This window comes from Propithecus coquereli, unplaced genomic scaffold (genome assembly GCF_000956105.1).
Source record: "Propithecus coquereli isolate 6110/MARCELLA unplaced genomic scaffold, Pcoq_1.0 Scaffold120, whole genome shotgun sequence".
NCBI lineage: Eukaryota > Metazoa > Chordata > Mammalia > Primates > Indriidae > Propithecus > Propithecus coquereli.
Genome location: NW_012136081.1, coordinates 3,788,606 through 3,816,295, shown reverse-complemented (window position 1 = coordinate 3,816,295; position 27,690 = coordinate 3,788,606). Strand labels below are relative to the sequence as shown.

General features: G+C 54.4%; 1 protein-coding gene across 2 annotated transcripts; it reads left to right on the top strand.

Moving 5' to 3' along the window:
- CTTN (cortactin) lies at positions 1–26,743 on the top strand. 2 transcript variants are annotated; one of them, XM_012665575.1, is made up of 16 exons: positions 1–87; positions 221–294; positions 2,999–3,128; positions 6,992–7,102; positions 8,216–8,270; positions 9,182–9,292; positions 10,668–10,778; positions 11,283–11,393; positions 12,292–12,402; positions 13,735–13,790; positions 16,347–16,416; positions 17,683–17,831; positions 20,562–20,651; positions 22,694–22,871; positions 23,694–23,765; positions 25,206–26,743. In XM_012665575.1, exons 1-16 carry the CDS (start codon positions 1–3, stop codon positions 25,340–25,342), a joined length of 1,653 nt encoding a protein of 550 aa, XP_012521029.1. In that variant the 3' UTR covers positions 25,343–26,743. The 2 variants fall into 2 exon arrangements, with proteins under 2 accessions (XP_012521029.1, XP_012521030.1); XM_012665576.1 differs by lacking the exon at positions 12,292–12,402.
- The last annotated feature ends 947 nt before the right edge of the window (positions 26,744–27,690 follow it).

Below are 27,690 nucleotides of genomic sequence, written 5' to 3'. Positions count from 1 at the left end.
ATGTGGAAAGCATCGGCAGGCCACGCGGTGTCCATCACCCAGGATGACGGGGGAGCTGACGACTGGGAGACCGACCCCGATTTTGTGGTAGGAGCCACCAGCCTTTTGCTTCTTGTTTTTCTAGGAGTGTCTTTCCTAGGTTTTTGTTTGATCAGGCAGTTATTTGTTTGTCTGTGTTACAATCCATGGTATGGAGCTAATTAGTTCTTTTTCTTTGCAGAACGATGTGAGTGAGAAAGAACAAAGATGGGGCGCCAAAACCGTGCAAGGCTCCGGGCACCAGGAGCACATCGAGTAAGAGGCCTCGTCTACACCCTTGTAAACGGGATGCGATTCGTGAAGACGCGGTGGAGCGGGGCATGCACCTCTGATCCGTCTGTGTGGGGACGCCATGTGCGGGGCTGCTTTTGTTTGTCTTCTTGACCTCATGTTCATGCAGTAGATGAATATGAGATCTGATACGTTAACGTATGCATTTATGTGTGTATTTACATGCATATGTGCTCAGTAATTTTAAAATTCCCATTGCAAACAATTTTCACATCTATAATTCTAGAGTCTACTTTTCATCAGGCAATATAGTTATTTAAGCTCTTCCTACAAGTGGGAAATTTCTTTTTCTTTCTTTTTTGAGACAGAGTCTTGCTCTCTTGCCCTGGGTAGAGTGCAGTGGTGTGATCATAGCTCACTGCAACCTCCAACTCCTGGGCTCAAGCGATCCTCCTGCCTCAGCCTCCCAAGTAGCTGGGGCTACAGGCATGCACCACCACGCCAGGCTAATTTTTCTGTTTTCAGTAGAGACGGATCTCGCTCTTGCTCAGGCTGGCAAGTGGGAGGTTTCTAAAGTGTGAGATGTCTTTGAATAACTTAGACATTAAATGCCTCCCTTCCTTTATTTTCATTATTGTTTGAAAGTATTGTGTATTGCAGAATTTAACAGGTACTGTGAACTGAATTGTAAGCTTTGTGTTCTTATGAAAAGCCCAGAATAGGAGAACTTAGTGAACCATGTCATTGTTTCTGACTTGGCACCATCTAAAATGCTAGCTCTCAGGGTAGTTTGTTTTCTTGTCAGGAAGTGTAGATAAAAGGAACTTTTAAAATGTGTTCAGACTTTTATTTTGGGTGGTGCTGGGCTCAGAGTTTATCCTCCGTTCCCTGCCGTGAAGGCAGCACCACTGGCCCGGTGACCTGCTCTGTTACTTTGGGAAGACTCTGCCTTGCTTGGCTGCAGTGTCTTTGGCTGAGAAAGATTCAGTAAATCATCTAGAAAAGAAGGCAAAGTCTGCACAGTGGCTTTTTATTTTTATTTCTTTAAAGAAATAAAAGAAACAGGGTCTTGCTCTGTCACCCAGGCTGGAGTGCAGTGGTGCTGTCATAGCTCACTGTAACCTCGAATTCCTGAGCTGAAGCAGTCCTCCCTTGTCAGCCTCCTAAGTAGCCAAGACTATAGGAATGAGCCACCGCACCTGGGCAGCAGTGGCATTTTAGACATAGGTGTTAGTCCCTGCATGACTCGCTCAGTCCACTCCCTTCTAGAGAAGCAGCTTGAGAATGCGGGAGGGTCCTGGGGCCAGCTGGGGCAGGAGTTTGAAATGGGAGCTGACCCAGGAGGCTGGTGCAGCCTTGGCTTATTTGCTGTGGGGTTAGGCAGACGAGGTAGACTCTCACATTGGTGACGTCATCACATGTCTTCCCATTTCTTCTATTCCCCGTGACTTCAGAACAGTTGGGGAGGGCAGATTGGAGTACAGAAGGAACTCTGGTATAAACAGCCTGTGGATTGATTAGGATTCAGAAAGGGAACACGTGGGGACAGGACCATACTTGGTGCCCTGTGGTCCTTCCCACGTTTTAGGAGCCGTGTGTTTCCTTTCCCTGCTCCTAAGGGGATTCGGTGATTTCCAAGCCTGGTTTACATTTCATCTACACTTCTGGGATTGTTGTCCACATGTTGAAGGTGTGGGCCTGGTGTCTCCTGGGCAGAAAGGCCACATGCTTAGGTGGCCTTCATAGCACTTTGGGATCTCTTGGGCACAGCTGCTTCCTGGCCTGCCAGGTTTTGGCCACATCTTGTGATCTGTTTCATTATTCCCTGTATTTAAAAAAATTTTTTTTTTTTTTGAGACAGAGTCTCACTCTGTTGCCCGGGCTAGAGTGCTGTGGCGTCAGCCTAGCTCACAGCAATCTCAAACTCCTGGGCTCAAGCGATCCTCCTGCCTCAGCCTCCTGAGTAGCTGGGACTGCAGGCATGCGCCACCATGCCCGGCTAATTTTTTCTATATATTTGCAGTTGTCCAGCTAATTTCTTTCTATTTTTAGTAGAGACAGGGTCTCGCTCTTGCTCAGGCTGGTCTCAAACTCCTGAGCTTAAACCGTCTGCCCACCTCGGCCTCCCAGAGTGCTAGGATTACAGGCGTGAGCCACCATGCCCATCCTCCCTGTATCTAAAATTAAAAAATGGCTTTTAGGTGGTAAATTCTGAAAGACTTTCATCTCATCTTCAAACGTATAAATAGCTGGAGTACTTTAACTAAAGACAAACTGACTAGATGTTTGGCATCACTGGACTCCTGCTGGTATCCTTGGGACATCTGGAGTAAGGGACCTTTGACTCGCGACTGCTCCCCCTGGACAGAGCTAGTTTTTCTAACTCATCCATCTAGTAAAACAAGAATCTTTTCTCCATATGAAATTAAGTTGAAGTTTCAGTAGAGCTCCTTTTGGGGGTGGTTGGGATGATCCTATTGCACGTGTTGAGATTAGCGTTCCTTTTTCCATGAAACTTCTGTCTGACTCTGAGAATGACTGAAGCGGATGTACCAGCTGCAGAATAGTCGGGAAAGCACAGTGAAGGCAGGGAACTAGGTGAGCATCAAATGACCAAACTCACAGATTTGAGAAGATGATGTCACCTCTCCTTATTCCACTGGAAGGCAGGGATGCTCATTTATTACATTTTATTGACTTGTTCCTATTTTCATCTCTCCCCTTCAAGCATACACAAGCTGAGAGAGAATGTTTTCCAAGAACATCAGACCCTTAAGGAGAAGGAACTCGAAACAGGACCAAAAGCCTCCCGTGGCTACGGAGGGAAGTTCGGTGTGGAACAAGACAGGATGGATAAGGTGAGTGGACGATGGCTGCCTGCGCCAGGCTCCTGGTGAGCTTGGGTCCCCTGCCAGGTTGGCAGAGCCATCCCTTAGACTTTGCTTAGAGTAGCAGTTACATTTGTGTAGGATGAGACTTGCCCAAAGTAGTCCTCTGTTGGTTGGATTTAGTCATAAAGTGCTCCATCTTTTCTAGAAGCTCTTTAAAAATTTTTAGAGGTGCTGGAGTCTGGGTGTTGTGTGGAGGCCCAGAGGGGGAGATTGTCCCCCAGAGGCCAGCTATGTGATCAGGACAGCAGTCCAGAGGCATCTGACTGCGGATGTTGTCATCACTGCCTACAGTTCCAGCTTGCAGCCTGAGTTGTGCCAACCCGCAGACCCAGACCAAATGTGTGGGCCCTTGGTTCCCAACGCACGTGGAAATTCAGCCAGCAGTATAGCCGATCTCCTTCCTGCATTTGGTGACCTTCAGAGAGGGGTCTGGCCTTCAGTGTACAATCTGTGCCCATGAGCCTGGGAGAGAACACTTACTCTATTTAAAAGTGATGGCCGAGGCCCAGCACGGTGGCTCACACCTGTAATCCTAGCACCCTAGGAAGCCAAGGCGGGAGGATCCCTTGAGGCCAGGAGTTTGAGAGCAGCCAGGGCAACATAGCGAGACCTGTATCTGCAAAAAATAAAAAACTGTCTGGGCATGGTGGTGTGGGCCTGTAATCCCAGCTACTTGGGAGGCTGATGCAGGAGGACCCTTGAGCCCAGGACTTTGAGGTTGCTGTGAGCTATGATGATGCCACTGCACTCAAGCCTGGGCGACAGAGTGAGACCCTGTCTCAAAAAAAGAAAAGCGAAGAAAGCGACGGGCAAGCCTCTCGTGAGTAGTCCTTGCTGGAGTTCAGACTGCCAAGCAGATGTTGATTGAAGTTGCTGACTTTGCTGGTACCTTAGGTCTTCCCTACCCTAGGAGAAAGGAGGGCTTATTTGCTCCCTCTGCAGAGAAGACAGTGTGGACTGCAGTGTGTTTGCATGTTCTTCAGTAGAGCAGGTCTTTACATTTTGCAAACATCCTCGTAGAGATGAGTTTCCGAGTCTGAGCAACATGAGATTGTTCTGACCTGACAGATGTCTGCCTTTCTCTGTGGATGGAAGTGAAAGTATCGGCTGGTGTTGGATTTCAGTCAGTAATTTCATACTTCTCCCTCACCCATGGGTTGTGTTAACATCTGACCTGGGCACAGGACAGCGTAGCTGTGCCACAGTGAGCTGCATGTCCCTCTGTCCCTCAGCAAAGTAGACGATGTGGCCAGCCTGGGAGCACCCCAAACCACATCCCCAAGTAAGCTGGAGCTGGAGTGGGGTGCGGGGCCGTCTGCAGGAAAGAGATGGGTGTTGCTGTGTCACTGTGTCAAAGCCACAGAGACGTCCTGACACTGAGACAGTGTGCAGAGAGGAATCATCTTTGGATTCTAAAAAATGTCTGGTAGCTTTCGGGAATGCAAATGAGCAGACAAAACTCCGTGCGTTCAGGGCGGTGAAAGAATCCAGTAGGTAGAAGCCTTTTCCATCGCAAACTGAGATGGGCCCTGTGCTCGCCAGGCTTGTGGGGAGTGAGAGCAAAGAGAAAAGAGAAATGTATTCTAAAAATCGGACCCCCCGCTCTGGGTTGGGAAAATTACACGTTGGGGAAAAGAATAAAAATGTATCAGAGAAGAGCCTGGTAATGAACCTATAGGGATCTGGCTTCTCTGCTGCTGCTCAGACGGTGCCCTTGGCTGGCCTGCCTCTCTCACCCTCGAACCTACAGCTCAAGCCTTGTCTAGTCCAGGAAGCGTCCCTGAAGAGCCCTGCCCTTCCCTGTGCGCCAAGAGGCCGCCTGTCCCCTGTGCTTTCTCTACCTTAGCTTCTGCTCCAACACCGTTCGTTGTCACTGGCGTGTTGTGCTGTCCTTTCTACCGAGACACTCCCTTCTGGGCCGGGCTTTCTGAGGGAGGGGGCCGTGATCCACGCTGCTTCTCCTGGGAGGATGAACCCAGCAAGGGGCGTCGGCGCCGTCCCTGCCATCCCACTAGGCATTTAGGAAAGGTTAGCGCTCAGCTCAGGTGAGCACCTCAAGGCAAATCTGTTGTCAAAAATAACTCAGATTCTAAACGCAAGGAGAAACGGCTTAAGGTATTTGTAACTTGCTCTCTCCAGAAATTGAAAAAAAATCCTGAGATCCCTGTGTTAGAAATTCAGGAATATGCCATAGAGACTTCCGGAATAAAACACTTTTGAGGCACACGTTTGCAAGAGGAGCCTGGCCAGGAGCGGTGGGGTTCCGTTTCCGCTGTTGTCTAAGCACACTGCACCCTCCTTCTGGGAACTTGCGGCTGGAGTCCAGCAGGCCGGCTTCCTCTTCCTCCCTCATCTCTGTGTCCTAGAACCCCGAGTCTACACGCTCACTGACTATCCAGTAACAAGTGTGATTTTGTCAATATAAGATCAAAGACAATTTTGGGGATAAATCTGTTTGAATCAGAAAGCTGGAAATGTTACCGGGCTGTCACTGCCATATTTTTAGAACGGTTTCCTTATAACTTCTCTCCGGTGGAAACTCACGCCGGGGAAGCCTCTGGCACAGCTGTCTCTTGCCACGTCTTTTCATGTTCTGGGGGAGACCCTGGAGGCCGCGGTGGGTGGTCTCTGCCACAGAAGGTTTCGGAGGCAGTGGCTCGTGTGGACGGTCGGGCAGCTGCTGACCTCAGAACAAACGTGGGACGAAGAGAAAGTAACACAGCTCTGGAGTTTAGAGCAAACCGCCTTATTCATTAGGAGAGAGTGGGCACTCTGAGTGCCCTGCGGAGCATCAGGGTGGGGCTGAACGCTGCTCATCGTGGGGTGGCTGCGGTGAGGACACACAGGAGATGGAGCAAGAAGAAAGCTCTGTACGTGCCGTGGGCTTTCTCCATGCCCTGCGCTGGAGCACATGATCTCATCGTCTGTGAAGGAGCCACTTGACCTCCTGGCCACTATGCGGAGGGAGCCTCGAAGCCTGGGGCCTCGCTGAGCCCCAAGGGTGGGTCCGATGGGGCCAGAGCAGGACCAGGGGCTTTGTGGACCACAGGGTTGGTCAAAATTGCTGAACTGGGTGGTTGAGTCGGAAAAGCAGCCGTAGCCACTATGTCAGTGAATGGATGTGGCTCTGTGTTCCAGAAAACTTTCTTAACAGAAAGAGCTGGGTACTGGGTCTGGCCCAAGGCTATGGTGGCTGAGCCCACGTGGAAAGCTTCACCTCCTGGTTTTGCTGCTTGGTAGATGTGTGACCTTGAACAGAATGTCCCCGAACCTGTGCCCTTTTCTGATGGGGGCTGACGGTGCTGTTGGTGATGCTGGAATGAGCTGGTGCAGCAGCTGGCTCCCTGCCTGAATGGGGTGCGTGCTCAGCAGAGAGCAAATCTGAATCTACCTTGTAACTACAACGTACGTGTGTGTTCCAGTTTGTTAGCAAAATAAGTATTTTTTGTCCTGATTCTTGGGTCATGTGGTATGCGAATGTCTCACTTTAGTAAGGCAACTGTTGCCAACAGTCTCCACATAAGCAGGTCTCATGAACTGTGTCACAGGCTGCTGGCCCTGTGTCCTTTCTTCACAGCCATCTCGTTTCCAAAGCCTCCATCTGTGGCTGGGGTTGTGGATGGCTTCCCGGGAGCCCCACGCCTGGGACGGGCAGTGAACCCGCAGGGGCTTGGACAGCCCAAGGCCGCGGTTCCCTCCAGGAGCTAAGTGCCCCTTTGTCGGCTCTCTGGCCGGGCGGGTGGCTTTCCCCTTAGTGCCTGTACTGGGAGGAGGTCAAGAGCCATGCTGTCGTTTGGTGTATAATACTTTGTTTTTGGACCCTGTTCCAGTCAGCTGTCGGCCATGAATATCAGTCGAAACTTTCCAAGCACTGCTCGCAAGTTGACTCTGTCCGGGGCTTCGGAGGCAAGTTCGGTGTCCAGATGGACAGAGTCGATCAGGTGAGAGATGCGCGGGGAGGGGCAGTTGGGAAAGGCGGTATCTCCGGAGAGCAGAGCTGCCTTCTGCATGACATGGCGCTGCCGTGCATGTCCTTTGGGCCACATGCAGTAGCACATAGGTGCACTCCGACTCCCTTGGACTACACGGGGGGGCCGCCGGACCCAGGGACTCCAGGGCCCTTCCCCTCCCGGGATGCTCAGGGAGCCGAGGCCACCAGGTGAGGAAGCAGAACAGTAACGTGTTTGCTGTGGCAGTCCCTGTGGTCACTCTTCTCTGAGTGCTGGACAGCCTTAGATTTGTCCAGGGATGTGCCAGTGGGGACCAGCTCCGTCCTCCTTTCCCACGTGTGTCACTGTGACAAGGTGACGGTCAGAGCCTGTGCTGTGGAGCGTGATGCACACTAGGCGTCCCGGGCTTAGCATCCAGATGTCGTGGCTGTTCCAGGCCTGAGCCTGTTCTCGGATTCTCTCTGGCCCAGGGCTGTCAGCCCCTTTGTTTGCTAATGAATTAGGATCCTGCAATGAGCCACTGCAAGTGGCAACCTGGACAGACCTCAGTCTGCGTTCTGGCCTTGTGACATACGAGCTGTGTTCTGAATTAACGTGTGTATGATGTGGCGGTGATGATACCTACTGCACGGGGCCGTGTGCAAAGCGGGTGTGACGGCGTGTGCTCGCCCGTGTCTGTGCCTGGCCTGCGGCGGTGTACACGGTAGCTGCTGCCGTTCTGCTTGCTAAATTAACGTTGTTCTTAGCATGGCTTATGGAAAAGCGAGTTTGTGTGTGGCATGTGGAATTGTTCCAGATTGTCGTTGCGTGGCTGAAATGAATCAGCTGAGCACGCTCTGCAGCAGTGTGCTGGGGAGGGCAGGTCACCATGGGTACAGCGTGGCCTGTGTAGCTCACTGGGCTTTCTGGAACATTTTGGGGCACGTAAACTCAAAGCACCAGAGCTTTTGCGTTAATTTCACTTACACTTGGCTCAGGAAACCACAGGCCAAAAATAACATTGTGTTTTTAAAAGTTTCATGTGTGTTGTGAACTCAGAGGGATTGTTTTGGAGACATTTAAAAATGCATTGTCCTGTCCTTCTTTGTGTTCTGGTGACCACAGTCTGCCGTGGGCTTCGAATACCAGGGGAAGACCGAGAAGCACGCGTCCCAGAAAGGTGAGGCGTGGAAGGTGCAGAAAGCACCCTGTGGTCGGCCGGGCCTCAGAGTCACGGTCACCTGGAGCCCGTTTCTCGGGTGGGTGGGCCGTGGCCACAGCGAGGACGCTCTCTCCTTCAAGTTTCTGGGTCACCTGGAAACCATACGATGGGTATGTTCCCATAGCGCAGTACCCGCGAAGCCCTGGCATCCGGCATCATGGCACGCCTCCCACCTGCAGCGGAAGCCACCCTCCCTTCATCTGGGCGGCACTGCTCCTGGAAAAGTTAGCTCTCTGGCTTGCTTGGCAAAAAACTGTCTTCTCTCCCAAGGATAGAAACCAGAGTTGTTAAATTCTCGTTTTTGCTATAGACGTACGATCTTACCATGGTGGTGATTAATCTTTATTACATCATACTAGTCTCTAAAGCCATTTTTAAAAGATGAAAGCATATCAGTTTCTGAAAGTCCTCAGTGTGTTTTTTGTGAGCTTGATTAATTCTGCCTCTTGTGCGTCATCACGTAATGCGGGACACAAGCTCTCAGTGCTCGCAGAGTCCAGGTGCAGTCTCGGTGTTGGTAGCCGCCACTGGGCGAGGGGAAGAGTTGGGGCTTTTCTGTAATGTGTCAGCTGCGGAGCTTTCTTCATGCTCTAACCTGTACTCGAACAGGTAGCTTTTCAAGTGGGCCCGCGGCTTCATTGCTGCCAATGCAAAGGGCCTGCCCTGTACCAGTGGAAAGGGACCAGCCTCCTTCGTGCACATTGTCACCCGTGTGGAACCGTGGGTGGCCTGTCGTGCGTTTTAAAATGTATGCTTGATGTCTCTGGGAGTCGTAATCCCCAGACACTTCTGTTTTGCTCAGTTTAACAGCAAGGGGTGATCGAATTGGTCCTCAGCCTCATATGCTGACTGCTGCCCTGTCTCCTCAGACTACTCGAGTGGCTTTGGTGGCAAATACGGCGTGCAGGCTGACCGTGTGGACAAGAGTGCCGTGGGCTTCGACTACCAGGGCAAGACGGAGAAGCACGAGTCTCAGAGAGGTACGGGGGCACTCCCCGGTCTTCGCTCACGTGTTTGCGAATACGAGGGGGTTTTCTCCTCTGCACACACTGGGCTATGTTCGTTGTATAAGTGCTTTTTTTTAACTTAAACTGATTTGGTGTTCTCTTCATGTCAGAATATACGGACTTTTCCTATTTTTAGTGGCTGCTCAGTCCCCCTGCTGTATGGAGATTCCGTAGTCTATTTAAGCATTCCTCTTTTGAATGTGCAGTTTAGGTTACTTCCAGTTTTTTGATGTTAAAAGTTGAATGTAGTGAATTATTCTCATACCTGTGCCTTACACATGAATGATTATTTGGAAGAATCAATTCCTAGTAATGGAATTGCTGGGTCAAAGCATAGTGAATTTACAGTTTTGAGAGATACTGCCAAGTTGTCCTCAGAGGCTGTGCTGCTCTGTCCCTTTGCCACGACATAGCCTGTGAGGGGATGGTCACTCGAAGAGCCTTTCCTGGAGCTACAGCGGTCGTGACCTGTTGGTTCCCCTGCACCGTTTGTTTTCGTTGGCCTACACCTTTAAGTTTTTGAAAATAACAGCCCACATTTGAAAATGGAGAGCTTTAATCTTTAAAAAGTCCAGGTTTCTTTTTGAAAAACACCACTGAAAGTTCTGGCCGTGCGGGCTTGACATTTCCCTGAGGAAAGTGCCAGCGGCCTGAGGGCAGCGATCCTGGAGTTTGCTGTGAGGCTCCCCTGGTGCCTGCTGCGGCGGCTGGTTTACTCTGCCTTCGCTTCTCCCCTCCTGGGAGTAAGCCGTCCTCCTCTGCCAGTCTGCACAGGGCACGGCAGGACCTCGGTGGCTGGTGTGCAGGGAAGCTGTGCAAACGCGCCTCCTGGGAGTCTGGGGCGCAGGCCCAGATGCCGTGGCAGGTTAAGGCTCTTCTGATGCCTCAGGGTCTTCCCTCCCAGGACTTGATCTCTGTGTTATGCGCCATTAAAGGTCCAGGAGAGAGTCATGCTTTACTGTCAAAATAACATGCTAAATGACTTCATTCTGCATAGAACTGATGTTTCTGGAAGTCGTACTGTACGCATCCTACTTCCTGGGGGCTCCTTCCTGGCACCCTGCTGCTCTGGGTCATCCTCCGAATCCCTGTTACAGTGATGGACGCCTGCCGTCTCTCGGGATGAAGGACGGTGCTGCAGTTATTAATCTGCTGTATTTGCCACTCTGTATTATTACACATAAGTAGTACCTTTAATACTGCCCAGGTTGCTCAGTGATCTTATAGCGAGCCTGACTTTTATTTTTTAAATTAGCGATAAAAGTAGTTTCTTAAAGACTTCTGAGACCCTAGCACGTTTACTGATTTTGTTGCTTGTTTTTAAATGGTACTTTTTTTTTGTTTTTAGATTACTCCAAAGGTTTTGGTGGCAAGTACGGTATCGACAAGGACAAAGTGGACAAGAGTGCCGTCGGCTTTGAGTATCAGGGGAAGACGGAGAAGCACGAGTCCCAGAAAGGTGTCTTCAGTTTTATCTCATTCTCCAGCCAGCAGCCGTTAATGTGACAGGTGTTAGCCAAAATAGAAAAGGAAAACAACCCTTAAAGTAGATATCTCTTTTTAATTAAATATTCAAGTTTAACACAGCAAATCCAGAAACGTAGCTGTGCAATAAGAAGTCAAATGTTTACACTTCTGTTGGCTGGCAGACCCCAGCAGAGTTGCTTATGACAGTGGCCATGCACCGCACGTCTGTGTTGTCAGTGTGGAGACGGTGCCGCCTCCCAGTGCTGGCAGAAGCTGCATGCATCGGGGCTGCTTCTGGGGGGTCCCATCTGTCTCCAGTCACAATCCTGAGATTCTAGGCCCTCTTACTGGATATTACCTAAAGTTTTACCGAAGATCCAGGAGGGAAAGGATGGATTTAGTGAGTTGTGTGTATTTAACTGCATTGAAACATACTTTCTACCTGTGACCCAGGCTTCCAGTTACTGATAGATTATGGCCTTTTATGTGCATGTAGACTATGTGAAAGGGTTTGGAGGAAAATTTGGTGTGCAGACAGACAGACAAGACAAATGTGCCCTTGGCTGGGATCACCAGGAGAAATTGCAGCTGCATGAATCCCAAAAAGGTACATTCACTTTGACTACTCGTACCCAAGATCATTCTGGAAGTTTGTTTTCATTCATTCCTAGGTCCATTGATGTGTTTTGTGTTTGCTTTGTTGGTGTCACAGTGTTGTGCCTCACTGTTTGAAGTTGTCCTGTGCCTTCCACGGTTTCAGAAACCCTTCAGCTAGCGTAGGGATGACCCCTGCCCTCTCACAGGGGAGGCCTGCAGGGCTGCGCCACAGGGGATGCGGTTTACCTGGGGTCAGGAAACTCAGGTCAGCGCCTGCAGCACCCTCTGCGATGCTGTTTGTTTCCTGCCCTCAGGGTGTGGCACAAAAGCAGCAGTGTTCCTAGTCCGTGGTTTCTTGTTTATAAAGTGGCAGGAGACTCTTCCTTTCTAACCGGAAGTGTTTTCTCGTCAGAGTGGGAACCCTGTCCTGGGAAAAGGAGTCCGAGGGACTGAAAACCTTTCGGTGTAACCCGGACCTAAGCCAGGGGTCAGGCATGCCCGCTCTTGAAGCCAGCACAGCAGGGGGTGGGCTCACCTGTGTGGCTGTGTCTGACGCGTGTGTCTCTATACAGACGTGGAGGTGCATTCTCTTTCTGCAGCGTGGGTAGGACCCTAGAAATGAACCTCAAAGCATGGAGTGGCTTTACCGAATTACTTAAAATACAGTGCTTAGCCTGTTTCCAGATCCTGGCTGGCGTGTTCAAATTTTAAGTTTGTTCTTTAACCTTAACCTTCAGAGCCAACTTCTGACTGTGAGGCTGGGAGCCGGGTCTTTAAGACCCTAAACTCGGCAGAGCTCTTGCTTTCTGGAAACGATGTATTTGATCATTGCCATGCTCAGACAGTTCTAACCCAGCTTGTGTTTCCTCTCTTGGTTGTTTTCCCCACTGTCGCTTGTGGACTTTCAGATTATAAGACTGGTTTCGGAGGCAAATTTGGTGTTCAGTCCGAGAGGCAGGACTCTTCTGCTGTGGGGTTTGATTACAAGGAGAAGCTGGCCAAGCACGAGTCCCAGCAAGGCACAGTCGCCCCCCAGCCTCCTCCCTCCCCTCTTTGAGTGCAGCCACTTCTAGCACAGACTTCAGGGTCACCATCAGAGCCTGCAACACAGTCTTCCTGAGTCACCAACTGTCAGCTGCCAGGGCTGCCAGGTGTAGTAAACCCACTTTTGTGTTAGGTGTGAACTTGGGATTTTCTCCCTCCCTTTCCCATTCACTTTTTTCCCTATGACCTTTATGGTCTGTGTTTGGTGAAATGTGGCATTTAGTTTGCAAGTTTTTATCATTTTAACCCCATGACCTGTCTAGTTTCTGGAATGGGGCATCTCTGGTCTGCTCTTGACTGTGGCTGCTGTGAGTCACTGAGTCACTGAGATGAGGAGAGACCTGTTTGGTTCAACCAAACCCCTGACCTTCAGACCCGAGGCTGGCGTCAGTGAGGGCCAGGAGACAGGCACGTTCTGTGTGGTTTCTGTGTTGCATTTGTGGTGGTGTTTTTGGCCAGGGGCGGGTTTTTTTTTTGTTTGTTTGGACGTGTTTGGTGACATTGTCTACGTGTAATACCCCCACACGGAGCCACACAGTACGGGCGCAAAGCCGGCCAGCGCAGTTTTCCTGAGAGCAGTTGGTCATTACCTTCAAGATTCGGAGGTGGTTATTAGAGCCTGGACACATAATTGGAGAAGTGGCCCTAACCTTACAGGGCAGGCTTTAGGCTTTGAGCCCGCAGTGTTAGAAGCACATGGCAGCTCTCAGGCCTGGGAAGGTAAACATGCCTGGGAGGGTCCCTCGAGCTGCATGGAGGAGGCCATTGGGTCTCTGTGGCATTACTGCTGCATGACAGTGTGACTTTCATGTGGATCTGTGTTGCTGCAACAGAAGTATTTGGCTGGCAGAATTTCCACATGGATTTTTTTTTTCTTTTAAAAAGCAAGAGAACAAACTGCGACTGAGCCTCTTTTTAGCGCTCAGTCGCGCAGGAGCACAGGAATCATGAGAATAAGCCCGTGCTGGTGCGGAAGACTGTGCTATTGAAGTGGCGCGTTGCAAAGGCCTGTCTCGTGCCCCTTCCTCGGCTTAGTCCCCCTGCCTGCTGCCCGCCACCCCTGTGCCCCTCAGGAGAATGCCCAAGCATGCCCCAGACCTGTGCCCTGCCTCTCGCCCGCCTGCGTGCCCAGGGCCGGTGTCACGTGCAAAACTTGCCTTGCCAGTAAAGACAGCACTGGTGGTCCTCGTTTCTTTCCGCGCCGGGTGCACTCTCTCGGGCTGTTCTGGTCTGTCTGCATGCTTCTGCCGTCAGCCCCGTGCCTGCCCTTGACCTCAGAGTAAAGGTTGTGTTTTGCCGCATTTCAGACTACTCCAAAGGATTCGGGGGAAAATACGGGGTGCAGAAGGATCGGATGGACAAGGTAAATATTTCAGACCCGGGGCTGGTATTTTCTGCCAACAAGTTCAGGCATTTATGGAGCTCTTGGTGTGTCAGCCTGTGGTCTCGTGGATATTGTGTGGCTCACGGTTCTGGAAGTATACCCAGTGGCCAGGCGCACACCATTCCTATCACAGATGGTCCTGTGCTCCCTGGGGCAGTGCTGTGGGGTAAGTGCTGTCACTGTCCCTCTTCCGCAGCCACAGCACGGTGATGAGTGGCTGGGCCGCCATTGGAACCCAGGAGTGCCTCGGGCATGTGGTCAGTTGAACATTAAATCAAATTGGAAACTGTGTTCTCTGGTCACATCAGGCACGTAGTAAGAACTCAGCAGTCTCGTGTGATTGGTGGCTGCCCTCTGTGGACAGCACAGATCTCAGCCGTTAGCATCCGTATGGCAGGTCTGAGCGACACCGCCAGCTTGGGGGCTGTGTAGTCTTAACCACCAAAAGACGTTCCTGTGGAAACACGTTTTGCTCTCCCATTGCGGATTCCTTCATTTATCTTTTCACTTTTGACTGGTTCCACAGCCTTGGTGAGTCAGTGTGAAGCATATGAAATGATTGTTTTTCTCATCCATAATCCAATGCTTTAAAAAATATTAGAGTTATCATTAGACTGTGCGTGGGGTTATCCAGACCGGCCGGCTGGGCACTGCTGCCGTCTGCCTGTGTGATGAGCCGTGCCTCCTGTCTGTCTTGTATTGCGTCTAGCTGCACGGACCGAGCCCCACTGTGCCCACTCCTGTGCGTGGCCTGGGGTCTCGGGCGGCAGGGCTGTCCTCACGGAGCTCTGTTTCCACTGGGCTCACTGCTGACCTCGCAGACAGTGTTCCCAGTGGACTCGCCCCGTGGCCAGTCTCCCAACGTGGGCCTTGAGGGCACAGGGGAGGGCAGGAGGCTGGGCTGAGGAGTGAGGGGAGTGATAGCCTGACTCAGTCCTGAGGGGTGGGCGGGGACCCGAGTTAGGGCAGATTCTGAAGAAGGGCCGAACGCGGAGTTTGGAGAGGGGTGAGGGGCTCACTGGTCCCCCGGAGAGCCCCACAGAGCACGGAAGGCTTTGCGCTGCATGAGGGGATGTGAGCGGCTCTGGAAGGGGTCAGCAGGCAGGGGACACTAGTAGGAGCCCCCGGACAGTGTGCAAACTGGATCGTGGGGCGTGGTCTGGGCCGGGGTGTGGTCATGAGGAGAGAAGCGTGAGATGCCAGAGGTGCTCAGGTGGCAGAGCCGCAGGGCTTGGTGTTAGGCTTCAAGGGCCGCAGGGGAGGGAGGAGTCAGGGTCACCCCAAGGTGGATGTGGGTCACCCCAAGGTGGATGTGGGGCAGCTGCCGAGGTGGGAACTTGGGAGGAGGGACTTGGGTGAGTCTGCGTACGGCCAGCGCGTAGACGGAGCTGGGACGGCCTGGAGAGCGTGCAGAGTGGAGGCTCCCAGGGCTGCACCGTCATGATGGTGGTGGTCAGGCGGTCAGAGGAGACTGGGCAAAGGGACCCGGCGAGGGGGAAAGGGCTCGGGGAGGTGGCCTGGAACGGGTGGAGGGAAGGAGCGAACCGGTGTGGGTGAGTCAGAGTTTGTGGCTTTGCTGCCGGAAGTTGAGGAAGTGTCTACATCGCGGGTGTCTGTGGTCAGAGTTGATGGTAGTGACAGTGACCGCTGACCTCAGAAAGACAGGGAAGGAAGTGTGCGAGGGGCCACCTTCAGTGTTGGGAGGAGGTTTGGTATTCTTTGTTGTGGTCTGCTGCCATCCCTGCTGTGCGGCCAAGCCCCTGCAGCAGTCCCTGCGGGTGGTGCTGGCAGGTCCAGGATCGGTGAGGCCGGTGGCCTCGCCTTTGAACGGGTGTGAGCAACTCAAGGGCCTGGGAGTGGCCTTCAGGGACCCAGGCGCTAGCTGCGCAGAGGGCTGGTGTAGGGAGAGGGAAGGCAGCAGGGTCGGAGCAGAGGAGGCCCAGGAGGCGCTGGGCAGACCGTCCTGGTCAGGAGCGGCCTGGGTGATCGGGCTGCTGCGGTTTCTGAGCCCCAAATGTTGCGGTCAGAGGTGACGAAATGTAGGATGCAACTGAGGATGGCTGTCGGTTTCTAAGAGCCCTGCCGGTCTGTGCCTGCATTGGCCGTTAAGTGGCGGGCCACGTCCCCGCACAGCAAGCAGGTATGACCGTGCTCGCTGGGAAGTGGAGGATCAGGCCAGCAGAGGCCCATGTGTGTCCCGAGTGTCCTTCCAGGCTCTAAGTGTTGAGGCCTCTCTCGGTGGTGAGGGAGGGGAAGGCTTGAGGAAGTACCCGGGACAGATCTGTGACGGAGCAGATGGAGAGAGGTGGTTTTTATTCTCGCGCTGACTCATGGTCACCAGCAGGTGTGCGCCGTAATGTTTGTCGTGCCTCAGTTACTCTGCAGAATGGAGAGGTGGAGATGGAGTGCTGGACTGTCTGGTTGGGTCTTGTGGAAGATCCGGGAGGCTCTAAGCATTTGCGTCAGGTAGGAGCCACTGGCGGGCATGACGGAAAGAGAAAAGTGCCTTCCTGATTCCTTCTCCTGTCTCCATAGAACGCATCCACCTTTGAAGATGTCGCCAAGGTGTCCCCTGCTTACCAGAAGACGGTGCCTGTTGAAGCTGGTGAGTCTTAGCAGACCCCCAAAAGCACTGTGTGGTTTTCCCAGGAAGAAAGTCCATGCTGTGTGGTTTTCCCACATGGGAAAATGCCGAGGGGAGAAGGATAGTTCGTGAAACGGCGCCAGGAGTAGACGGGGCATTCCTGGAGAGCGCGGTTGTTGCTGCACATTTTGGGGAAGGAAATTGGCGATGCTTTTGATGAAGATGCTCTGTGCTCCTGGAGAGGTGCAGAGGCGTCTTGCAGGCGCAGCACCGTGGGGCTCTCTCAGTGGGGTCTGTTGGTAGGGGCGCTTCCCAAATCAGAGAGGCGTTAAGTGCACGTCTACACTGCCGATGACAGGGTTCTGGGAGCAGCCCGGGCACACCCACTGCTCTCTGAGCCAATCAGCCACGGCCACGACCGGAGGAAGGTGTCAAAATATCTGCGTGCAGACAACAGGAGACGTCTTCTCCGCTTCACACTCATGAGCCCTCGACCAGGCAGCTCGAAATCCGTCCTTTCAGGTGTCTGCTGGGCACGCGGTGGAATCAGACGTGGGCCGTGCCCTGAAGAGAGAAGTTGGGGAAAACATTAAACATGATAGCAAATGCTAAATTCAGAATAGGAAGCTGAGAGCCACTGTGCTGGGGGTGCCCTGATCTGAGAGTCTCCGGGCTTACGGGTCCGGGACACTTTGACTCACATGAAAATTAGTGAGGGCCCCGGAGAGCTTTTGTTGATGTCGATTATATTTGTTGATATCTACTGTACTAGACATTAGAGGAAACTTTTAAATTAATTCATTTAAAAATAAAACCATTACATGTGTATACATGACACTTTTAATGAAAAATGACTACATTTTTCAAAATAAAAGTTAGAAGAGTGGCATTGTTTTACCTTTTTATAAATCTCTTGAATAGACGGCTGAGTTCTCGTATCTGAGAATCTCCTGCCTGTAGTCCCATCTCCTTGGGAGGCTGAGGCAGGAGGATTGCTTGAGTCCAGGAGTTTGAGGTTGCAGTGAGCTGTGATGGTACTGCTGTACTCCTGGGCAACAGAGCGAGACCCTGTCTCTGAATGAAAGAAAGAATGAATGTTTTCCAGATCCAAGGCTTATAATAATACTCCGTCCTACCGAGCATGTAGCACGCTGCGATGGGCACCCAGGGCTGGCTCTGGTGGGTGGGCTCAGCAGTAGCTTGGGGAACTTTTTCCTTCTCAGTGGGGGCGACTGAGCAGGGTTCTAGGTGTTCTGAGGCCAGGTGTCCTGTCTCCTCCCTCTGTAGTGACCAGCAAAACCAGTAACATCAGAGCTAACTTTGAAAACCTCGCTAAGGAGAAGGAACAGGAGGACAGACGGAAGGCAGAAGCGGAGCGAGCCCAGCGGATGGCGAAGGAGAGGCAGGAGCAGGAAGAGGCCCGGAGGAAGCTAGAGGTGAGTGAGGAGGGTCCCCAGACCTGCGCCGAGGGGGTGGGGGCTCTGGGGCTGCGCCTACTGTTTCCTGGGCAGGCCAGAAGGTTTTCACTGGAGAGAGTGTTTGGCTCACATTTGGGGCTCTCCTGCAAGTTAGGAGCCACGCATATGGTCTCTGGCCTTGCCCAGCCTGCCCCTGGTGACCCGCCAGCTGCACTGCCCCGTCCACGAGCCGTTAGTGGATGTGTTCAAGTTCTGTGCGCTTCCTCCTCTGTGGAGTTCCTGCCGGAAGTTTGCCTGAGCCTCTCTTCTCACCCCTCACCTTCCAGAACCCGCTCCTTTCTTGGGTGGAAGGTTAAGAAGGGGCCCGGCGTGAGGAAGCAGCTCTGCCCTCCCCAGCCCTGCTGCTGGAGCCTGGCCTGCTGCGGGACCGTGCCTCTCCGAGCTGTTCGCTCCCACGGGAGGGAGCGTGGGGCTGTGGGGAGTGGGCGAGAGCCAAGGACTTCTTCTCTCCTGAAGCTTCTCTAGACGGGCCCGGTGTCCAGGCGCTCCAGTCCCCGCTTGCCACTGGGCACCTGCGGCATGTCGTCAGCCCACCTTTCCGTGGCGTCGTGTTCTCATCTGTGAAACAGATGACGGTACTTGGCTCTGTGGGGTAGCTGGGAGTAGAATCCGAAAGGATGCGCGTGAAGCTGTTCTGTAAACCGCGGAGCTTCGTGTGAGCCCACGGACATTTCCTCCCAAAGCCCGCATTTAGGGCTCTGGAAACCCCCACTGATGGAGAGCGTCTGGTTGAGAGAATTAGCGCGCAGCACGCGGACGATGCTGGGGCCAGAGACGTGGATGAACAGGCCCTGGCATGCGTGTCACACGCAGTGGAGTAGGCATGACGGCCAATTCATGGAGCTACTATTTGCCGCTCCTTTATCGCTAGACACCAAGGATTTCTCTCCTTCGCCATGTTTAGCGAGATGCTGGTGTTAGTTTTCTTTGTTGCGGGACTAACAGATACCTGCACGGGCCTCCCCTACGGGTATCTTGTCTCTCCTGATAATTCATGCTTTCCTCGTTTTATGACTCGGAATTTGACCGCTGCCATCCGAGTGCCTTCACATCCACAAGGCGCAGGGTGATTTGGTTGCTTGGCAAAACAAAGGCTGTAGGTGGCTGTTGAGTGGCTTTCAGGGTTCCCTGCGGCCCCTTCGCGGCCGTCCTTCTCCACTGCAGCCCTCCCCGCCCTGTGCTGCCAGCTTCTCCCCGGACAGTGGTCTCGGCCCGCATGGCACGGCTTGCACCCAGGCCCCTTGCTCTAGTGGAGAAGTGCTCCAGAAGGTCACCAAAGTGCCCCGGCAGGTGGGGGACACCGGCATGTGTCCATGTGTGCTTGTCCCCAGCCTGGGTGGCTGGCCGTTGGGAAGGCATTTCCTTGTGCCCCGCTGGGTGTGGGAGGGGCTGTGAATCGAGCCCAAGGCCTGCAGCTGTGTTGGTGAAGCCACCACGTGTAATCCAGCAGCCAGGGGCCTCTGCATTATGGCTGGCAGGCCCGGGTGTCTGGACGCCCGTGCTTCGCCTGCCCAGCCCGGGCCCTGCCTCTCCGGGGGTATACACGGGATATGCTGACACCGTGGCTGTTCCTGGTGAGTGGGGATTTACAGCCGTTCCAGTGTGCAGGTCAGGGATGGGCACCAGATGCCAAGAACCGTGCCAGGGTCTCCAGCCCTTGGACAGTGTTCTTTTCAACAAGACTGATGCCACTCCGGCCGTCCCCGTCAGGGCCCGCTGCGGAGGGAGGAGCGGGAAAGTCTGCAGTGGACGGACGGGGTTCAGACCCTGCTTCTGCCGGCCCCTGGCGCGTGGCGCTGGGCATGCCACCTCACCTCTCGTGGGCCTCTGCTTCCTCTGTGGTGACAGGCAGGCCTTCGGTGTTTGTTTCCTGTTGTTGCTCTATTAAATCACAGACCTGGTGGCTTGAAACCACACCCGTTACCTCATAGTCGCAGGGCTGTGTTCGTTCTGGGGGCTCTTGGGCCCCTCCCCGCATCGCCCCAGCCTCTGCTCTCCTCAGCACGTCTGCCCTGCCTCTCTCACTCCTCCCCCTCACAGGACCTAGAGATTGTGGCAGGTCCACCCCGGCAGTTCAGAAATCTCCCCATCTCCGAATCCTTAACTTTATCACGTCTGCGGTCCCTTTGGCCCTGGAAGGTCACGTGTTCACAGGATCAGCAGCTTTGGAGGGCCACCATTCTGCCTACCACAGTCCACCCTATGGTGGCCTCCAAAATTCATGTTCATCGCACACACAAAACATACTCACCCTGTTTGAAGGTTCTAAATGCCTCAGCCCGTGACAGCATCAGCTCAGAGGCCCAGAGTCGTCGTCTCCGTCTCGCAGATCGGGTGCTGCTGGGGCTCAGTGTCGCACTCAGTGACACTGCCGGTGCAGTCCCGACTGCACTCTGCCACCTGTCCCGCGGGCCCTGTGGTGGCAGCAGGAACACTGTGCGTCCCCACGGTCCTCTTCCTTGAGGCTGTCGACTGACTGCATGACCTCCCCTTCACAGTGCACCTGCCCTTCAGGTCCCCTGGGTGCTCAGCCTCGGTGCCGGTGTCTCTGCTCCTTCACCCTGGACGGTGCCCAGAGCTGGGGCACGAGCCTCCCCAGCACGCAGCGGGACTCTTGCTGCGGAGCCAGACGTGGTGATGTGGGGCAGTGTGGTGACGTCATGATGGCTGTTTGTTTTTCAATGCCAGGAGCAAGCCCGCGCCAAAGCGCACACCCCGCCTGTGTCCCCCGCTCCCCAGCCGGCCGAGGAGAGGCAGCCGCCGAGCCCCGTCTATGAGGTGGGTGTCTCCCTTTGGTCTTCCGTGAGTCTCCGACTTGCCTGAGACAGGTTTCCTACATGTAGCAGGAGAAACACCCTTCCTGGGCCATGCAGAGGGGCAGGGGATGGCCTCGCCACTCTGTTCTGTGCCCGGGAGAGGGGCGGCCGCCAGTGTCTCCAGGGCCGGGGGCTCTCCTCAGTGCTGTCCGAGGGATAGTCTTTCATGCCACGTGCCACCCTTTCCCCTCTGTGGCCCTGGAGCAAGCCCCCCCCACTGTCCTTCGTCATCCGTTGCAGTCTGGCCACCTCTCACATGGTCCCCATGAGGCCACCTGCTGTCACCTCATGAGACGGGTTGGTCTTCCTCTCACTTGCTTTCCGCCTTGTTGGATGCTGGCCATGTTCCCTTCTGGAAATCCCATCCTGTCTTGGCACCAAGGTGCTGCTCCCCACGTGGTCCCGCTCCCACGGCTGCTCCTCTTCAGCCTCTGCCCCTCCCCCGGCACCTCCTGGACGAGTGTCCTGCAGACACTGCCTGGCCCTTCTCCTCGGTGTGGTCTTTGGTGTGCAGTGACTCCCTCACGCATGTCTCTAGCATTCTCTCTTTATCCCTGAGTTACTGAACTGACTGACGTCTGGTGTCCCCAGGCTCTGAGTCCCCCTCTCCACGGGAGCAGCTGCCCCCACGACCACCTACCACCCATGACCACGTCCAGCTGGGCCTGGCCCCTCCCCTGTGACCACTGTCCTGGTCCAGGCGGTCGTTGTCTCTCACCTGGGAGTCAGTGATTTGTAGGGGACATGAGCTGAAGTCCCGAGGAGGTTCTCGAGCCCAGGGAGAGCTGTGGAGACGGGCAGGGCCAGGGTCTGGCCCCCAGCTGGGCCATGGTCTCGTCCCCTGTCTCAGTTCTAACTGCTGTGCCCTGTGCCTGTGCTTTATCCTGCCAGGCCCCAAGCGGATGCGGCCATGGCCTTGTAGCTTGTCACCTAATGATAAGAGGCCTTGCACTATCCTCATTCTGTCCCATGCCCTGTCTGGCCAGCACTAAGAAGCTGGTCTTTTGGCGAGCACACCAGTGACGCACGGTCCCTGGTGGGTAAGGGGGGCCCACGCGACGGGGGATGCTGATGTTGGAAGGTGGCAGCTCAGCCTGGGCTGCCACGTCGTGACCTGGCCTCCAGCCTCCAGCCTCCAGCCTCTCCCCTCTGCAGCCAGAGTGATCTCGCCCAAAGGATGCTCTGACCCTGTCGCTGCCTTGCAGTCAGCCCTGCTGTGGTCCCCATTGCCTGCCCTGTGGGTGGCGTCGCTCTCCTTGGTCTTGCAGCAGCTCTTCCTGCCTGGTTATACCCATAGACAGCCGGCTCTTGGCCGCCGCCTCTTGCGGGAGCCCTGTGTGTGCAGTTCTGGGCCGTCTGCCATGCTTTCTCTAACCCTTGGAGGGTCCTTCTGGTAGCCCCTGGTGGGAACATGGATGCCAGCCCTGTTGGAGATGGGCAGGCAGATCAGAATGTCCTTGGGGCTCAGAAATTACCGTGGTTTAAGTGGAGAGGTGTTTATTTCTAGAGAACCTTCGCACTTGAATGCGGTTCTTTGCACAGAGGGTTTGGCTCGAACAGATCCCTGTCTGCAGGCTCCTCTGCGCAGGTGGGGCTGGGAAAGCTGCTATCAGGTGTGGGGCGGGCAGCATGGGGCAGGAACGCTGGTGGCCTTGGGGATCCGAAAAACAAAATCACCATATCTAACCTAAGAAAGACTCTCGCCCACAGGCAACAGCACAGGAAGGGGTGTGGCTCCTGCTAGGCGGTGTGGGTTGTCGTTACTACAGGGCTGGGGAAGGTTGGGCTGTGTGGGAGGCCTGGATCCTCCAGGAGGAGATGGCACGTGGGACTCTCAGCATGCGTTTCCATGTTGAAAATCCAGGCATGCGCAGCGTGCTCGTGGGTTGGCCTCCTTGTCCCATGTCTGTTTCCTCCGTCCTTGCTGGGGCTGGGAGATAGTCTGTGTTTCTGCTGGCTGGGGCAGCACGGGCCGCACGAAACATCCGTTTGCCACTTCCCCAGGACGCAGCTTCATTCAAGGCAGCGCCGAGCTACAGAGGCTCCGTGAGCGGTAGTGAGCTGGAGCCTGCGTATGGTGTGGAGGCCGCCGACTACCGAGAGCCCGGCAGCCAGCAGGGCCTGGCCTATACCCCAGAGGCCGTCTACGAAAGCACAGAGGCCCCGGGCCACTACCCAGCAGGTACCGGGGGCCCCACGTTCAGTGCCCTTCCTGGGGTGGGGAGCTCCCCGGTTCATCCTGCCTCTGGGTCCCCTGTGAATAGTGTCCCATTCGTTCACTTGCCTCACCCCTGCCGTGTCCACAGGGCCTCTGCCCCTGCCGGGGGTGCTCCGGACAAGCTGGGGCCGTGGGCAGGGGTCAGAGGAAGGGGGCGACGCTGCTCTCGTGTGTCCTTGGACAGAGGAGAGTCTGCAGAAAGCCAGGGTTTCTGGAGGGCTTTAAGGTCTTCCATACGCTTTGAAGGTTTTTGTCGATATTTCAGTCAGAGAGACACTAAAATTGGTCTTGTTTTATTTTTAAAAATGAGGTTTCATTTAATATATTTAGACAGGCTTAACATAAGCACTGCGTCCCACTTGGAGTGCTGTGCAAATGGGTAGCAGAGAGGGTTAGCTGCTCCTGGCTTTGAGAAGGTGCCTCAGGGCGGGCTTTCTGCCTTCCCCCTCAGTGTGACGAGGGGCATCTGATCGTCTCTGTCACGTCACTTTCCGGGACACAGGACCTCCCTAACGATGCTGAGTTCTCCCACTGTAGGAGTTAGGATGGCCACCGTGCCTGCCAGGGGCACCATACTCACTGGCGATCCGGGAACTTGCCCTGAAAGCTGGAGTCCTTTTCCTGTTTCTAGAAGGTGCCTCAGAGTAGAGCTGGGCTCACACTGCAGTTTCTTTCCTGACCGGTTCCGCCACCCCAGGTCTTAGCAAGTGTTTTCTACAAAAGCATGAGAAGGGGAAGTGTGTGGGTGGGACCTGGGTCGCGCTCAGGCTGTCCGTCTGCTTGCAGAGGAGAACGCCTACGACGAGTACGAGAACGACCTGGGCATCACGGCCATTGCCCTCTACGACTACCAGGCCGGTGAGTAGCGCGCGAGGAGCCAGGGCGCGGCCACACGCTTCTGCTCATCTTCTAGGGACTCCCATTCTAAGAATCGACTTTTGGTGCATTATTACGATTTTTAGAAATAATTTATGGGAATAGTTTCAGGACTATTTGTAGGAAAGTTGCAAGTACAGTGCCAAGAGCTCCCATCTCCCTCCCAAGCAGATTCCGTCTTTGTCCGCACACACGCACCGCTGTTACCTTTAGTCTTTCCCTGAACCCTCAGAGAGGTGCAGGGCTGCTCCTCCGCCCCTGAGGACTTGAGCCTGCCTTGCCCAGGACAAGGACAGCGCCCCGCAGGAGCCCACTCCTCTCTGCTGGTGAGGAGGCCGACCCAGATGCCGCGGTGCTGCCTTGTTCCCGCCAGTCCCCTCCTCTTGCCCTCTGAGGCCTTGGCAGTTTAGAAGAGGCGGCCTCCTGTCCTTGCCGGGCTGAGCTCTGGTGGCAGGCAGGAGGGCCACGGAAGCAATACGGCTCCCCTGGTGCCTCCCGTCGGCCTCACCACGTCTGTCCGCTTGTCCCAGCCCATCACGTGATCCACAAAGTCACCCCTGACCCTCAGCAGCGGACAAGTGTCTCGCGGGTGACTCGGGATCCACCATCCTGCTTTCCCCCGAGACTGCCGCAGCCTCTCTGACAGCGGGCTTCCGCTGCCGGCCTTCCCACACGCAGCCGGTGCCGTCCCCGCTGCCGGAGCTTTCCCTGCCCGTCTGCGTCCCTTTCACACGCACATTCGTTCGCACTCGTGTGGGTTCTGGGACATTTCAAGCACCTGTGTGCTTTAAAAACGCTGTGGCTTCATCCTGCCACCTCCCATCCCCGCCTGTCACCTTGGGCTTCTCTCTAGGTGGCCCCTTGTCATTTTCGTAAGAACCCCTCAGCCCCGTAGTGGCGCACACCTGTAATCCCAGCACTTCGGGAGGCCGAAGCAGGAGGATCACTTGAGCTCAGAAATTTGAGACCAGCCTAGGTGACATAATGAGACCCTGTCTCTACAAAAAAAAAAAAAAGGAGCTGGGCGTGGTGGCACATGCCTGTAGTCCCACTCGGGAGGCTGCTGTGAGCTACGGTGAGGCCACTGCGCTCCAGCCCGCGCATCAGAGCGGGACCCTGCCTCTTGAAAAGCCTTCCCAGCTGCCCCTGCACCCGCCTCACACGCACCCAGGTCGTCCTTGGCGGGTAGGGACACCCGCCTCCTCTCCTGCAAGTGCGCGCCTGCCAGGAAGCGGGCGTGGGCAGGGAGCGGGGCTGCGTGGCGGAGACCAGTCTGGGAGGAAACGAGCCTAGGTTGGGGCTGGGCTTTGCTTCACGGGCTCTGCTGCGTCTGTGACCCTCGGCCCTGTCGGCGGAGCTGCTCTTCCGGCAGACCGGGGCGCGCTCGCACCGCAGCACCTTTCTCTGTGCCCTTTTCCCCAGCGGGCGATGACGAAATCTCATTTGACCCCGACGACATCATCACCAACATAGAAATGATCGACGACGGCTGGTGGCGCGGGGTGTGCAAGGGCAGGTACGGGCTCTTCCCGGCCAACTACGTGGAGCTGCGGCAGTAGGCGGCGCGGCCCGCGGCCCATGCTGCGCGTCAGGCCTTCCTCCGTTCTGGGTTTTCGGTGGATTTTTTTGTTTGTTTTTGTGGTTTTTTTTTTTTTTTTGGTTTGTTTTATTTTTTGATGGTGGGGAGGGGAATACACATATTGCTTTTATATTTAATACTTTTGCTGATGCTTTTGAAAATGTTTATGCCACAGAATTTGCTAATATATTGTAATCATGTTCCTTAGGAGGACTTTGGTAATTGTTTTTATGCATTTAAGGTATTTTCTTTTTTTGCCAAATTGACTGTCACGTGCAGCGACTTCAGGGGCCTTTAGTTCTCTTGAGTTCAGTAGTGTGTGTCCCTGTGGGCAGCCGCGATTCCCCAGGACAAACACGAGTGCTTTCAGGTCAGTGTCTGCGGCTGTCAGGCAGGAATGACTGTCGGGCGAGCGTCTCTAGGGTCTCCGTGTCTGGAGGAAGGGGGCAGGGCCTGTGGGAGTTAGACTGGAGGTCGCCTGCCAGGAAGGAGGGATCACCCTGCGCACGTCACACGGTGACAGCCCAGAGAATTGACGGCTTTAGCAAGGACCCTGCCTCTCTCCCGTTCCGGTGGCTCGGCTGGTCCTTGTCTCCACCCCTCCCCGCCGCTTGTGTCCCCAGGGGAGCTGCTGCGGGGCCTGTGCCTCCGCCCTGCCTCGCAGTGGCACTGAGTCTTCACACCGCCCCCTCTTGGTCATCTCCAGACCACGGCCCACAGTGACAGGCTCTGGGGCCTTACTGGTGAGGTTGCAGCTCGTGCTGGGCTTGGCTTGCTGGCACGAGGGTCGTGTCTGGACTGTCACCTGGACAATCGCTGGGCAGCCTGGGGTGGTGCGTGTCTGCCGTGTGGCAGGCCAGCCGCATAGCTGTGGGAAGGCAGTGCCCCCTCTGTTGTAAACTGCCACAAACATTCTTCCCATCAAGGGGTTGTGCTGTTTTTGCCAAAATATGTTCAATTACTGTAAAAGTTGATCAATTGACAGCTAAAAATAAGAAGTGCAAATGAGTGAGTGTGTTCCTACCCAGGGTGCCGTGGTGGTTCTGGACACTGCTGTCCCTGGGCACTGTGGCCACTTGCTGCCTGGGAAACGCATCTTCCTCCCAAGAAAGCAGGGCTGGACCAATGTGATCGTGCACAGTCTGGTGGACAGTGTGTCTTTCCAAAAGATCACGTAGAAATGTCTCAGGTATTCGGGACATTCAGTGGTTGTGATAGACGTGTTTTCCTTCCTGAAGTGCATTTCTGCATAATCCTTGCTTTACCACAATTAGGTCGGGTTTTATATGCAACTTATTGTATCTGAATTCCTGTAGCACACCTCATAGGTATGATTTTTTTAAATTAAATACTCAGAATAAACTTTTTTTTGATCCACTTGCATGGTTTCTTTGGTCTTTGGTTACTCTGTTCTGCAGCTGAAGATGCCACGTTGGGGCCAGCGCACTCCCTGGCCCTGCCGGGCAGACCCTTCTGTTGTTGCGAGTACCACGTGCATTCTGCTTTAGCTCTAGACCGACTGCAGAGTCCTTTGAAAGGCGCATTTTGTAAGGTAAAATGTATTTACTCTCTCTGATCATCAATTTTTTGGACAGAGATTCCAAGCAAAGTAGGAAATTATGTGCTTAAAAATCATTTCTGAAGTACAGTTTTCACCGTAAATCCCAGGCTGGCTGCGATGTAGCTAAAGGTCTTATTTTTGTTAGAGGCACAGCAAGTTAAAGTCTGGGGGGACGGTGGCACTGAGCAGAGAGCTGGCCGGCTTGGGGCCTCACACCTGGATGGGGAAGCGGCGGGAAGGCCAACTTCCGTAACATAGGCCAGGTCTTTGGAGCCCCTGAGGTGGTGGCAGAGGGGCCTCGTGCTTCCGCCACCTGGCCGGACTCAGCTCCGTGGTACCTGTGGTGATACGTGCGCCTGTCATGGGCAGCTCCCAGACAGTGTGGCAGAACGATTTGAAACTTCAGGAAAAACTCCTCTCACCATCCCTGAAAGAAATGGGGGAGCGAAGCAAATCACAGACGTTGCAAACTAGTGCACTCTTCCCATTTATGGGAAGGGGCGTCACCTGCGGCCGCCATGAGGTGATGGTAGGGAGGCCCCAAACCCCAGGTCCCAGCTTTGGCCACTTCCCTTCCTAAGTCTTGTCGGGTCCCCCTTGACACCCTGCTGCCCGGTGTCCTGCTAGTCCTCTCTGGTGCCCAGGACTGTGTGCTGGTGGCTGCCTTCTCCCTATCCCCTGAGGTCCCTAGTGCCCTCCAGGTGAACCAGATGCCAGAGCAGTCTCCAGCCCCCTGAGCAGCCTGGCTTTGGCCCATGCCTGGGGAG